General features: G+C 43.9%; 1 protein-coding gene across 2 annotated transcripts in view; it reads left to right on the top strand.

Annotated features, from left to right (window-relative positions):
* FH (fumarate hydratase) overlaps window positions 1–15,836 on the top strand; it is a 452,710-nt gene that overhangs the window by 155,327 nt on the left and 281,547 nt on the right. For both annotated transcript variants that reach the window (XM_068231902.1, XM_068231901.1), the window contains exon 3: window positions 12,392–12,502. In XM_068231902.1, the coding sequence (XP_068088003.1) occupies window positions 12,392–12,502 (111 nt within the window). The remainder of the gene's footprint in view (window positions 1–12,391; window positions 12,503–15,836) is intronic.

Below are 15,836 nucleotides of genomic sequence, written 5' to 3'. Positions count from 1 at the left end.
AAGGTACCAACGAGACAGAATCTGTCACTTCCATGCCTAAAAATTAACTATTCCAGGCAGCAAAATAAAACAAGTAAACCAGCCTGGTTGTTTATATGTTTTGCACTGTACATACTCATTTATCTCATCATGTCATATGTCGCCTCGGGTACACTTTAAGCGAAAACGTGTTTTAACAACTATAACAATTTAGATGCTGCACTATGTTTATATTGCTGTGTCAAAACTGTCATATTAAATGTATTAAAAACCCCCAAAAAACTACATTATGTGTATAAGGTGTCGGAGAGAATCTTTAACTCGGCAAGTGGGCTGCAAAAAATTAGGCATCACCATTATTGATGTATACACAATGCACTATCCTACCTAATAATAAAACGCATGGTGTCTACATCCACCTGCGTTTGTGTGTGCCCTTCAGCAAGGCCGCGAGCATGCGTAGCAGAGGCCGCGTGTGCACAATAGGACGGCACGCATACTATTACCCGTTAATGTAAGAGGCCTTACTGCTATTGATTGTGTAAAATATCACAGTATGTCAAAACCAACAAAAATAAATGTAAAAATAAAATAAAGTGACCCTCACTGTGTCTGGACACAACTTGGGTAATTTTAACAAGCTAGGTAATTATAACATTAACCACTTCACCTTCAATTTTTTTCCCCCCTTAAAAGCCAAAGCAATTTTCACATTTCAGCGCTGTGTACTTCATCTGCCAATAACTTGATCAGTACCTATCACACTAAAATAATCTATACATTGTTTTTTTCACCATCAATTAGGCTTTCTTTGGGTGGTACATTTTGCTAATAATTATTTTATTCTAAATGCATTTTAATGGGAATAATAAGAAAAAGATTGAAGAAAAAAAACATTATTTCTCAGTTTTCGGACATTCGTTTTCAAATAAAATGTTCTACTGTGGATAAAACCCACACATTTTATTTGCCCCTTTGTCCCGTTTATTGCAACATTTTAAAATATTTCCCTAGTACAGTGTTTCTCAAACCTGTCCTCTTGACTCCAATGGTGCATGTTTTGCAGGCAATCTCACCTATGTATGTATAGGTCTTTTTATTAAAAAAAAAAAAAATTCACACATTATTTTCCTGCATGTACTATTAGTACACTAACAGGAAATAACGGGTGGATGTTTACTTTTGTTTTTTGTTAATACAATACAATAACATTTCTATAGCGCTTTTCTCCCATAGGACTCAAAGCGCTTAGGCTCACTCAGATTCAGTAGTTGGTAGTAGGATTAAGTATTCACACAAGTTATATTTCTGCAAATGCCAAACTGGACAGGTGGGTTTTCAGTCTGGATTTAAACACGTCCAGGAACGAAGCTGTCCTGATCTGCTGAGGTAAGGAGGTCCAAAACGGAGGAGCAGCATGACAGAAGGCTCTGGGACCAAAAGTTTCCAAGTGGACTCTGGGTATGACTAGATTATTAGAACCTGTGGATCTGAGATTGCAGGGATTACTACGCAGCTGTAACATTTCTTTAATGTATTCAGGGCCCAGATTCTTTAGGGATTTAAATGTCAGTAGGCTGATCTTGAATAGGACCCTCCATTTTATAGGTATCCAGTGAAGGGATTGAAGGACTGGCGTTATGTGGCAGTGACAGGGTTGGTTGGTTAACAGTCTAGCCGCAGTATTCTGAATCAGTTATAGGCGGTACAAGTCCTTTTTTGGAAGGCTGGTGTAGAGCGCATTGCAGTAGTCCAGTTGGGATGTAATGAAAGCATGAACTAAGGTTGGTAGATCTTCTGGGGGGGGATGAGGTGCTTGATTTTTGCGATGTTCTTCAGGTGAAAATAGGATGATTTCACCACATCAGAGATGTGAGTTCTGAAGTTTAAATCCCCATCAATTATAATTCCCAGGGTACACACATGATCAGAGCTTTGTAGATCCATGCCTACTTTTCTCAGTGGTGAAGACTGCAAGTTAAGGTGTTGTGTTGTCATGTGCTGCCCTCCGATCAGAAGGACTTCAGTTTTGTCTGCATTTAGTTTCAGCCAGTTGTCACACATCCATTGCTGTAGTTCGCCTAAGCAGGCGTTTATAGATGAAGTTAGGTGTGTCACACCAGGCTTGAAGGAAAGATATAGTTGGGTGTCATCAGCATAGCAGTGGTATGTCAGGCCATGTTTTTGAATTAGTTTTCCAAGCGGTAACATGTAAATTGTGAAAAAGCAGGTGAGAAAGGATTGAGCCCTGGGGCACGCCATACTTAAATGGTACAGAAGTGGACAGGAAGGGCCCCAGAGACACTTCATGTTCTGCCATGCAAGAAGGATTGGAACCACTGAAGAACTATGCCATCAATGCCGCAGTATTCCTGTAGCCTGCTTATCAAGATGTCATGGTCAACTGTATCAAAGGCTGCAGAAAGGTCTAGCAGTATCGGGATGGAGCACACTCCTCTGTCTCTTGCCATGAAAGGTGGTTGCATATTTTAATGAGGGCAGTTTCAGTGCTGTGATGTTTCCTGAAGCCATACTAGAATGGGTCAGAACTGTTGTTTTGTAGGATTTTTTCTTCTAGCTGGAGGTATACAGCTTTTTCAATTGGCTTACCCAGAAAGGGAAGGTTAGAGACCGGTCTGTAGCTGGTCATTGCATCTGGATCCAGGAAGGGTTTTTTGAGGAGAGGCCTGATGATTGCTTCCTTCAGTAAAGCAGGAAATATCCCTGATTGTAAGGAACAGTTTACAATTTTGAAGAATACCGGTACAAACAGGTCGGGGAAGTTCAACATGAACAGTGTTGGGCCAGGATCCAGGTCACAGGTAGTTTGGCGGAGGTGAAGGAGGATGCTTGAGGTGAGTTCTTCATCAATTTCTTTGAAGTTTGACCAAGGTGTTACGTTATCTCTGCTAATGGTCTTTGGCGCTATATTAGGCTCAGATGCGTAAATTGGATGGCGGACCTTATAGTGGAAATTTTGTCTGAGAAGAAATGGGCAAATTGGTCACAGAGATCATTTGAAGACTGGATGTTAAGTTTTTGACATGCCGGGTTTCAGAGTTTTGTTGGGCTGGTTTGTTAACTGCATTTGTAATCTCGTGTGATATAAAGGATGACTTTTTCTTGGTGATTGCCGTTTGGTAGCTCTTTAAGTGGAGGATTAAGGCATGTGTGTCTTCTGGGGACTGAGATTTTCGCCACAGTCTCAAGTTTTCGGCCTTGTCTTTTCAGCTCTTTTATAGAGTTATCAAACCACTGTGCATGCTGGTGTGGAGTAAGATATTTGGTGCACAGAGGAGCAATGGTCTCAAAGGTGGAGGACACACATTTGTTGTATTTAAACACCAGAGTATCAGGGTCCAAGCTGGAGTCAGTCAATTCATCAAAGCTGAGGTTATCTTGGATATGTTGTGGTGTTAGCCCTTTTATGCGACAATATTTTATTTGGTTCTTGAACTGGATTTTGACAGCTGGTATTGAGAGGGAGAAGTGGTTAGTGTGATGGTCTGACCAGGCAACCGGATTAATTTCCACACTGGCTATTGACAGACCACAATGGAATATAAGGTCCAGAGTGTGACCTTTCTTGTGAGTAGCAGAGCTGATTGCTTAGGAGAAGCTCAATTCATTTATGGCACGAGGTAGCCCTATTCCTAATTGTGAAAAGGGGTCATCCACCCATGTATTGAAATCTCCAAGAACAATCCATCTGGGGTGTTCCAGTGTTAGGTTGCATACGAGATCTACAATTAAGGAAGGCCGCGTCCATTCCTGGTGGGCGGTAGATCAGCAATATGTTTGTTTTTCTCAGCTGAAAGTTGCGCCCCCAAGTATTCAAACGAGTTTGTAGGTCCTACAGTAAGTGGTCTGATTTTCAAAGCTGATCTAAAGCGAAGTGCAACCCCTCCGCCCCTGCGTTCTTTCCTGTTGCAGTGTATCACGGCATCTGATTATTTCCAGTGATCATTGACACGGGATTACATCAATGAATGGGAACGTTTCAATGATCTCCGCTCTACTGATCATCAGTGTGAACAAGCGCGGGAGTGAGCGTTCAAGCAGGAGTATGCGGCAGCATTAAATGATTATCTACGTCCCTGTAAGCTGTAGAGATATTTTGCAGGGACGTACATGCTAGTCCCGGGTGGAATGGAAGTGGGTAATGAGTACAAATAAATCCTAATGTTAAATGCAAGAACTTCTCCTGGATTCTCAGTGGGTCTGTTTCGATCCAACGGGGAGCTCCCATTGGTATTGCTGCGCTTGTCGCTGGTGGCGAATTCAAATAACTAAAGAACCGGAGCAATTGCAGTAATGGATGCACAACTGTGCTAGTGTGACGAATTGTGACAGACCCTCATAGGATACGCTGGATATGCACCATTATGCATTCCTCGTACTGTGGACAAAACTGGACATGATTACATTTCAAACGGGGCTAAAATAGTTGTTCATAGAAGAATTATAATTTTTTTCCTGCTCTAAAGCAGCTGTGTTGTTCACCCCTATTTCTTTTTTACATTAACTGTTATTAAATGATTATGAAGCACATTCAGTTTAATGATGTGTAAATCAGAAGTTTGTGGAAAAGTCAAATTGGTTTAGTTAAAAAATAAAATAAAATATATATATATATATATGTATATATATATATATATATATACTCAACCAATTTTAATGAGGATCAGGGCAGCATTTCTACTCTTTACTGCCCAAGGCCAATGTCGCCCCCCCTTCAGTATAGGTAGCGAGATGACCCCTATCCCTTTCTCTCCAGTATAGGTAGCCAGATGACCCCTCCCCCCTTCCCTCTAGTGTAAGGTGCTTGATGACCTCTTCCCCTCCCCCTCCAGTATAGGTAGCCTGATGACTCCCTTAAAGGGACTCCAAAGAGTGCCCGAATTTAAAAGAATACACTTACCTGGGGCTTCTTCCAGCTCACCGTAGGCGTGGAGGTCCCGCGGCGTCCTCCTGGCTCCTCTCATTCAGGCTCCGCCAGCCCCCGTCACCGGCGACACCTGGGCCGGGTGTCGGGCCCGCTCTTCCTGGTTAATGACGCAATGCGTCATCATGCCGGCCGCTTTGCGTCATCACGCCGGCCAGCGTGACAGGTCTGCGCATGCGCGGAAAACCCGCGCATGCGCAAACCTGTCGCGCCGGCCACTGTGATGACGCGAAGCGGCCGGTGTGATGACGCATTGCGTCATTAACCAGGAAGAGCCAGCCCGACACCCGGCCTGGGTGATGCCGGTAACTGGGGCCGGCGGAGCCTGAAGGAGAGGAGCCAAGAGGACGCTGTGGGACCTCGCCGCCTACGGTGAGCTGGAAGAAGCCCCAGGTAAGTGTGTTCTTTTAAATTCGGGCACTCCTCGGAGTCCCTTTAATCCCTTCCCACTCCCCCTCTTTCAGTACAGCTCGCCTCCACACCACAGCAGCCATCAGTGTCAATCACTTTTCTGCTTCTCTCCAGTTAAGAAGCTTCCGCTCCGTCTCCAATGCTGTCCAAGTCCGTAGCTGCCTGCCTACAATGCCAATGTGCACAGAGAGCAAGGTGGTCACTGCACAGGTGGCTGGCAGCAGGGAGATCAGGAGCTCGCCTGATCTCCTTGCATTGCAGCATTTGCAAGCTTGCAAATGCTGCACCAGTTTAGCATGCTGGTTTGGTGTCCTTGCTCCTGTGGTGCCCTAGGCCATGGCCTAGGTGGCCCTGATGAGGATATTGCTGAGATATTATTAAATTCACAATAGTGGTCTTTTGAGAGCATTTTGATCTAATCTGGCTACCTATAAAATGGAGAATACTCTTCAAGATTGGACTGTTGACATTCAAATCCCTACACAGTTTGGGCCCTGAATACATGAAATACTTGCTGAAACTGCACCACACCCCTCGCAACCTCAGATCAGCAGGATCCATAAACTTGGTCACTCCCACAGTGCACCTCAAAACCTTTGGAGACACAGTTTTCTGTCATACTGCCCCTACCTTTTGGAGTTCCCTTCCACAACCAGTAAATACATCCCCATCCCTGGAGCTAGTTCATTCCAGACTGAAAAGTCACCTGTGTTGCCTGGGATTTGCAGACTTATAGAATTTGTCCTCTGTACAACATTTTACCAATCAACCAATTACTGGTCTGAGCCATGCTTATGTGCTTTGAGTCCTATGGGAGAAAAGCGCTTTACAAATGTTATTTGTTGTTGCTGTTATCTTGGAAACTAGCTATTCAAATCTTAAACTGTGTATAAAGAGATTACAGTATTAAAAAAAAAACATTTGAGGAATGAGAGAGAGCTGCATGAATTCCAAAACTTGAAAAAAGAAAAGCAGAAACTTGCAGAAAAAAAAAGGCCCGATATAATCTTTTTTTTTTTTTTTTTTTTCCCCCCTAAGATTATTTTTCATATTCTATTTAATGCAGACCTGAACTCTCTGAACGTCCTCTGCTCTGTACATTATGCAACAGCATAATAACCTTTAAACAAAAAAACATTTCTTTGTTACACCTGATACAAATCCTAACCTAAAACCTAAAATAAATCTGCACTGTTTATACTTAGGCTGCATTTCCACTTGTGCGGTGCGAATCGCCGTGGTAAAATCGCATGCGGGTCTATGCGAATTTTCACGCAAATTTTTATGCGAATTTGCATGGATGACGATGTATGCAAATTTAACCATGGCAGTGCTGGTGTGCTTTTCCGTTGTTTCTATGCGAATTCGCATGGAAATTTGCATACCCAAACCTCATGCGAATTTCCTATTAAATACATTGTATGCGATTCGCATAGCGGTATGTGAATTCTGATGGCTCTGCCATACAAATTTTTTCTGCACAGAAAAACACAAAGGAATCCTGACAAGTGGAAACCGTCCCATTCACTTGTATTGCTATGCGAATTTGCATGCGAAAAACGCATGCGAATTTGCGATAGTGAAAATGGGCCCTTACTGATTCATGGAAGCAGACATTAACAGTTAACCTCCTGTGCTTTCAAATGGCCTTATCTGCCATCTGTGCCATAGGTAGTCATGTAACACTGGAGCGAGATCAGATAACTTGTGATTAGACACGAATGAGGGGGAATTAACCAGGCTAAACTCTCTATATACATACAGGGTGCATTTCTCTATGTATTTCTTCAGTCCTGTGCAAGCGTTCAGCTCCACTTTTTAAAATAACTTTTCAGCACTTCAAAAAGAAAAACAAGTGAAAAAGCACTGTCAAGATTGAGTATTTTCTTGCTTGCTGGTGGCTTAAAAGGCTGTAAGGAACTTGCCTGCTGGCTCCAGCGATGCCCTGTTCTCGTTAAGCTCGCGTGCGCGTCCTGGCACTTCCTCTTAAGTGTGACGCACTTCCTCCTGCTCCGTCCCTGGCATCTATGGCAACCAGGATGCTCTGGGAGTCCCTGGTGACGTCAATAGCGGGCGTCTGCCCGCAGGCGCTCGTACTACACACAGACGCCGGAGGGTTTAGTGTCAGCTGACACCCTGTTTAGAGCCTGGCGTTGATTGGTTGCTGTGGGTTAAGGCCGGCCTTGGTCAGGCTCTAAGTGTATTTAAACCCTCGTCTCACATTCAGTACTTGCCCGTGATAGCAATCAGTACGCTGGTTTTGTTGGGCACTTTGTCACTCTTTGATGAACTAATTATTGTATTTCAATGCGACTGCCTGATTGACTTAGATTTGACCTTAGCTTTACTGACCACTCTCTTGCCTAGTCCTCTGTATCTCAGCCATCTGATCTCTCGTGTATGACCCTAGCCTGTTATCGATCTAGCTTTTGTCTTAGCCTTTGTACCTCTGCCATTTGATCTCACGTGTATGACCTTAGCTTTAAGGGGCCCATACACTCAGCCGATTTTTGGCCAATTGATCGATCGATTGGCCGATTGCAAATCGATTGACCGATTTGCGGCCGATTTCGATCTTTTTCAATCGATCTAGCAGGCTGGAAAATCTAGGTTGATCTGTTGAGATTGCTTATCATTTTGCATTGGCCCTAATGGAAATCTGATGGCAAAAAAACTATCTGCTGCTAATCTAACGAGTGTATGGCCACCTTTAGTTTTGACTACATCATATCTAGACCTCTGTGTATCCGTTTAGGACCAAGCGTGATAAGGGTATTGTTTTGATACGATGTGAAATTATTACCTAGGAAAAAACTTAGGAGAAAAAGTGAATTGGATTGGGCCATTTTAGTGATATCTAGATCTGGTACTTTGTACTTCTCGGACAGCACACCTATCTTGCTTCAATTGCTGTGCCAGGTCTAGTCCGTGTGGCTACCACAGACTTGATATAGACCACAAGCAAAAAAATGACCAGCACTTGCCGATTCTTAAAAAGCAGGTTATTTATTCACAAAAAATGTGAATAAAGTATAGCCATGACATCCGGACCAGTGGCGTAGCTAGGGCATTTGACACCCGGAGCTAGGTATTGAAAGACACCCCCCACCCACGGTACACGGTGAAAAAATGGGCGTGGCTATGACCGGATGGGGCGGAGCTAATTTAAAAGTGCACCCAAGTTTTAGTCAACCTTTCTCCAGAAAATTCACATCATTGCGCAGCTTTTCTCCAGAAAATACACAAAATGTCAGAAGCTTTCAACATAAAATACATGTAATGCGAGAACATTTCACCAGACATTACACGTTATGTGAGCAGATTTCACAAGAAAATACATTCAATCATGTCGGCAGATTTGACCAGAAAAAAAATCATTCAATCTTGCGGCACATTTGACCAGAACATACACAATGTCAGCACCAGATTTCACCACAAAATACACAATATCGGTAGTTAAACTGACCATAAAATATACAATGTCGGCAGTTAATCTGACCACAAAATACACAATGTCGGTAGCAGATTTGAGTGTTGTCAAGCTGATAGCCTGGTGGGTAGGTGGTGAAGGGTGAGCAGCCTGATTGCCTAGTGGGTAGGTGGGCAGCCTGCTGGGTAGCAGTGGTGGGTAGGGGGACAGCAGTGGTGGGTAGGTGGGCAGCCTGCTGGGTAGCCTGGTGGGTAGGTGGGCAGCCTGCTGGGTCGCCTGGTGGGTAGGTGGGCAGCAGTGGTGGGTAGGTGGGCAGCAGTGGTGGGTAGCCTGGCAGCCTGCTGGGTAGCCTGGTGGGTAGGTGGGCAGCAGTGGTGGGTAGGTGGGCAGCAGTGGTGGGTGGCTGGGCCGGTGCACCTGTAAAAGAAAAAAAAAACATTCACTTACCTGCAGATGAAACCTCTCTTCCAAATCCCAGGCAGCCTCTCTCCGCAGCTCCTCTTGAATGTCCCGTGCCGTCTCCCGCTGCGTCATCGGTGCGGGCTACGGGAAGATGGCCGCCGAAGCCCGCACTGGAGACAAAAATAGACGGTAAGATGGCGTCGGCGGCCATCTTGCCGTCTATTTTTGTCTCCAGTGCTGGCGTCGGCGGCCATCTTCCCGTAGCCCTTCTCGGGTAAACTGAGGGCGGCTATCAGCCGCCCTGTCAGTGCCCGTTGCCCGTGGAGGGGAAGCGCCGAAGGAGGGGACCCAGGTGAGGGAGATGTGGGGGGGGGGTATTTCCTCCCTCCCCGCCGACGCTGCCACCCCTCCTTCAGCGCTGCTTCCCCTCCTGTGTCATCAATCATCGTACTCAATGCCAAGCAGCTGCAGCTAAAGCTAACAAAATTTTGGGATGCATTAAAAGGGAAATAAAAACTCGAGATGCTAGCATAATATTGCCCCTGTTTAACTCTCTAGTAAGGCCACATCTGGAATATGGAATTCAGTTCTGGGCACCACATTACAAAAAAGATATTGCAGTTTTAGAGCAGGTGCAGAGACGAGCAACAAAATTGATGCGTGGGATGGAAGGTCTCACTTATCGAGAAAGGTTAGATAAACTGGGTTTATTTAGTCTAGAGAAAATACGCCTTAGAGGGGATCTAATTAACATGTATAAATACATCAGAGGGCAATATAATACCTTGGCGGATGAGCTTTTTGTCCCTAGGCCTTCTCAAAGGACTAGAGGACATGATCTGTGCATGGAGGAAAAACGTTTTAACCATTTATTTAGGAAAGGGTTCTTTACAGTAAGAGTGATTAAGATGTGGAATGCATTGCCACAGGAAGTACCGTATTTTTCGGAATATAAGACGCTCCGGCATATAAGACGCACCTAGGTTTAGGGGGCAAAAATCAGAGAAAAAAAAAAAACTAATCCTAGGTGCGTCTATGGTGCAGGGGCGTCTTATGGACCCTTTCTCCCTAAACTACACTGCCCATCTACACCACACTGGCCTAAGCTACACTGCCCATCTATACCACACCACACTTCACTTCACTTACCCCTGCTGCCCCCACTACACTACACTTCACTAACTAACCCCTGCTGCTGTAACCACCTACTACACTACACTACACTACACTACACTAACCAACCCCTTCTGCCACCACCAAATACACTACACTAGCTAAACCCTGATGAAACATCTCACCTGATCCTGTCGCCACGATCCTCTCCTCCCCCATCTGGCTTTCTTCATCAGAGGGCGCCCGTCATTCAGGATGCAGGTCTTCAGGGTCCAAGCTGCGGCACTCCTCTTCAGCTGCAGTCTCCTCTCTTCATCCCAGGACGTCTTGTCATGTATTGTGAACGTCTTCAGAGCCCCAGCTGCCCGCGGTCCTCTTCGCCGCAGTCTTAGCATAGACTGCAGCCTTGCGATATACATGTGCTGCCGCCGCCATCTTTCCTAGTTACGGCGTCCTCACCCGACGTCCTCCCTAGTTACAGCGTCCTTCCCCGACGTCCTCGATAGTTACAGCGTCCTTCCCCGACGTCCTCCCTAGTTACAGTGCCCTCTGCTGGTTGATCTGCTACGCACATGTGCGCGTGACGTCAGAGGCACTGTAACTAGGAAGGACGTCAGGGGAGGACGCTGTAACTAGGGAGGACGTCGGGGAGGACGCTGTAACTAGGGAGGACATCGGGGGAGGACGCCGTAACTAGGAAGGATGGCGGCGGCAGCACATGTATATCGAAAGGCTGCAGTCTATACGAAGACTGCAGTGAAGAGGCGCGCGGGCAGCTGGGGCTCTGAAGACGTTCACAATGAATGACAAGACGTCCTGGGATGAAGAGCGCCAGACGAAGAGGAGAGGATCGCGGCAACAGGAGCCGGTAAGTATATTCCAGGGCCACATTTACCGCATCTTTGGAATATAAGACGCACCCACTTTTCCCCCTCATTTTTGGGGAAGAAAAAGTGCGTCTTATATTCCGAAAAATACGGTAGTTATGGCAAACTCTATACCTGCATTTAAAGGGGGCTTAGATGCTTTCCTTGCGTTGAAAGACATCCATGGCTACAATTACTAGGTAATGCCTAATGATGTTGATCCAGGGATTTTATCTGATTGCCATCTGGAGTCGGGAAGGAATTTTTCCCTTTAGGGGCTAATTGGACCATGCCTTGTAAGGGTTTTTTCGCCTTCCTCTGGATCAACAGGGATATGTGGGGGACGGGCTGGAGTTGTACTTTGTACTGGTTGAACTCGATGGACGTATGTCTTTTTTCAACCAAAATAACTATGTAACTATGTAACTATCAAGGCTTCTGGGGAGGCCTTGATGACACCCCCCCCTGGAGCTGACACCCAGAGCGGAGCGCTCCTGGCCGCCCCATGGTAGCGACGCCACTGATCCGGACTTCCAGAATGTAACTATAGCTCAGTAGTAGTAGTAATAGCTCTTAGCTGCATACAGATGCATGAAGATCTCCTCAAAGATAGGTTACGCCTCCATTGCAGCCCAATTCTGCTCACAATTGGGCTGCAATGAAGGCGTAACCTATCTGCTGCTTATTTTTTTGCTTGTGGTCTACATCTGGTAGACTGTGGAAAACCTCAGCATAAAATGTTAGCAAAACCATTTGAGGCTATACAATTATATTTTAGTTGATGGTTTTCAGACCCTTTCTTGTAGTCAGCCGTTATTGCCACATAAAGCATATGTGCAAATATGGTTTGGCTCTGCACATGTTCAATAGTTGCTTAAATATTTACTTTTCTGTTGAGCCATACAGAGTCTGTAGGTGCTGAAGTTTTGTGTTAGGTTTCCCAACCTTGATCAGCAGTCACTGCTGGAATATGAGGTGAGATTTCTACAACTTGCTTTAATTTCAGTATCAAGCTCTGACAGTGACTAGGAATGGTTGCCCAAAGCCACCATAACCAGCAGTTACAGGCCCGCTATGGATATATATGATTTCTCAGAAAAGGTTGACAATTATATTCAGTGTCTGAATTTAGCTGTATACATTGCGTCATGAAAATACACTCTTATGAACTGTATAACGGTTTTAATTTGTATGTCGATTTCATAACTTTAAAATGCTTATTTTTCTTTATTTTGTTTATTTTAGATACCTGTCATAAGAGCATTTGGAATTTTGAAAAAGGCAGCAGCTGAAGTAAATCGGGATTATGGGCTTGATCCTAAAATTGCAGATTATATTGTAAAAGCTGCTGATGAGGTAAAGATATATTAAACAAGGATGACAGTGGGGACGTCTTTCCTTCTCCGTTTTCAAATCCTTTTCAGTTCTCTAGGTGTAAATGTTCTTTACTTTCTATCTTTTATACTAGCAGTGTGTGGCACTAAGTGTTGATTAGCAACATGTTATGTTGCATTGTTGACTTCCTTCAACTAAAAAGCTTTAGTATCTCATACAGATATTGTATTCAGCCAGCAGAACTTTTTCTACTCTACCAAATTACATTTGTCATGATGAGGATAAGCAGCAATGAGCACTGAAATTAAAGAAAATTATTAGCAGCTAGGTGCTAATAATAAAACGCTCTCCATTAACAAATCCATCCACCATATCTCCCCCTTCGTACATCTCAGATTTCATCCAGAGATGCTCTCAGAACCGCTCTCTCCGCTCCTCCAGCATTCTACGGATGTCTGTTGCTTGTATCACCTCATCCGCAAGGTTCCAGAACTTTTCCAAAGTAGCCCCTACTCTGTGGAACTACCTTCAGGCTTGTTCACACTTTCAACTCATTCAAGCAAACCATCTGTTTATCATTGCTTACCTACCATCTTCATAGCTCCAACCTCTCCTTTAACTGCTTGCCAACCGCTCCACACCAATTGGCGTGGACACGGTGGCCGACCCAGGACCTCTGAAAACCAATCGGTGTGAAGTCTTGGGGCTGGGTTTTGCAGGAGGTCATGCGCGCCGATGCACGCGCATCTCTGCTTGAATGACAGAGCTCTACTCCGTCATCAGTCTCCCAGCGGCAATCGCCGCTAGAAGACAGATGGTGAAACCACGTCTATTTACATTGTACAGTGCTGCGATCTACGGCAGCGCTGTACTGGGGGCAGCCATGTGACACGGCTGGGAGGCACAAGAGTGATTGGCTGTCATAGGCTGATGCCTATGCCAGCTGATCGCGGTGATTGGCTGGGGGAGGGAGGGATGATTTAAAAAAAAAAATGAAATTTATTTAAAAAAGCAACAACAAATAAAAAAGTAAACAAAGGATGGCAGGGATCAGAGCCTACCAACAGAAATCTCTGTTGGTAGGCAAAAAAGGGAGATGGGTGGATTACTCGCGTGCTGAGTTGTACGGCCCTGCAGCAAGGCCTTAAAGCTGCAGTGGTCTAAATTGTAAAAAATAGCCTGGTCACTAGGGAGGTGTAAGCCTACGCTCCTCAAGTGGTTAAACATACTGCCCCCCCCCCCTTTTTTGTCCCATCTCCCCTACTCCTTAGGTTGTAAGCCTATACCGCAGGTACCTCCTCCTGATGTGCTTTTCTCTGTCGCCATATGGACTCATTTGCTATATTTATACCTCCATTTACATCACTTTTTTGTGTTATTGTTTAATGCTGTTATGTCCCTTTGAAACATTTAATGTCTCTCCTATCTATCATACAGTGCTGTGTAGTATGTTAACGCTTTATAAATTGTTTTATAATTAACAATTCTAGTTACCTCTGTAAAATAGAAATATTATTAGTCTTCTGGGCTTGATGCATTTGGTTCTGTGTTTAAAACCTTGCCAAAGAGGAAATACATCAGCAATAATCTTAATAAAGCAATTGTTACTGCCAGTCAACCTGAGAAGTATTATACAGCCTATTCCCAAATATTTGAATTCCAATATTTTACAGTGAATTACATAGTAGACAGTTTACAGAATCTTAAAAGAAGTTGACTTCCTGAAGGAGTGTTCTAAAGAAGAGTGGGGCGAAATTCATCCACAACAATGTGGGATGTTGATAGTCATACAGAAAATAAATATTTCAAGCTATTTAAAATGAACCTGAACTGAAAATAAACGAAATACATTTTAACCACTTAAGGACCACCGTCTTTTCTCCCCTTAAGGACCAGAACCTTTTTCTCCATTCAGACCACTGCAGCTTTCACTGTTTATTGCTCGGTCATACAACCTACTATCTAAATGAATTTTACCTCCTTTTCTTGTCACTAATACAGCTTTCTTTTGGTGCTATTTGATTGCTGCTGCGAGTTTTAGTTTTTATTATAACATGAATTTGTCAAAAAAATGATTTTTTTTTACTTTCTGTGCTGACATTTTTCAAATAAAGTAAAATTTCTGTATATACATTTTTGTCCAAATTTATTGTGCTACATGTCTTTGATAAAAAAAACCCCATTCAGTGTATATTTATTGGTTTGGGTAAAAGTTATAGCGTTTACAAACTATAATGCCAAAAGTGAATTTTCCCATTTTGAAGCATCTCTGACTTTTCTGAGCACCTGTCATGTTTCATGAGGTGCTAAAATTCCAGGGTAGTATAAATACCCCCCAAATGACCCCATTTTGGAAAGAAGACATCCCAAAGTATTCACAGAGGCATGGTGAGTTCATAGAAGATTTTATTTTTTGTCACAAGTTAGCAGAAAATGACACTTTGTGACAACAACAAAAAAAAAAAGTTTCCATTTCTGCTAACTTGCGACAAAAAAAAAAAAATGAAATCTGCCACAGACTCACTATGCTCCTCTCTGAATACCTTGAAGTGTCTACTTTCCAAAATGGGGACATTTGTGGGGTGTGTTTACTGTCCTGGCATTTTGGGGGGTGCCTAATTGTAAGCACCCCTGTAAATCCTAAAGGTGCTCATTGGACTTTGGGCCCCTTAGCGCAGTTAGGCTGCAAAAAGTGCCACACATGTGGTATTGCCGTACTCAGGTGAAGTAATATAATGTGTTTTGGGGTGTATTTTTCCACATACCCATGTTGGGTGGGAGAAATATCTCTGTAAATTACAATTTTTTGATTTTTTTTTACACACAATTGTCCATTTACAGAGATATTTCTCCCACCCAGCATGGGTATGTGTAAAAATACACCCCAAAACACATTATACTACTTCTCCTGAGTACGGCGGTACCACATGTGTGGCACTTTTTTGCACCCTAACTGCGCTAAGGGGCCCAAAGTCCAATAAGTACCTTTAGGATTTCACAAGTCATTTTGCGACATTTGGTTTCCAGACTACTCCTCACGGTTTAGGGCCCCTAAAATGCCAAGGCAGTATAGGAACCCCACAAGTGACCCCATTTTAGAAAGACACCCCAAGGTATTCTGTTAGGAGTATGGTGAGTTCATTTTTTTTTGTCACAAGTTAGCGGAAATTGACACTTTGTGTAAAAAAAAAAAAAAACAATAAAAATCAATTTCCGCTAACTTGTGACAAAAAATAAAATCCTCTATGAACTTGTCATACACCTAACTGAATACCTAGGGGTGTCTTTTTTCTAAAATGTGGTCATTTGTGGGGTTCCTATACTGCCCTGGCATTTTAGGGGCCCAAAACCGTGA

The sequence above is a fragment of the Hyperolius riggenbachi genome, chromosome 4 (assembly GCF_040937935.1).
Source record: "Hyperolius riggenbachi isolate aHypRig1 chromosome 4, aHypRig1.pri, whole genome shotgun sequence".
In the NCBI taxonomy this organism is placed as follows: domain Eukaryota; kingdom Metazoa; phylum Chordata; class Amphibia; order Anura; family Hyperoliidae; genus Hyperolius; species Hyperolius riggenbachi.
The sequence above is the reverse complement of the archived record's forward strand: the minus strand, read 5'-3'. Positions and strand labels throughout refer to the sequence as shown.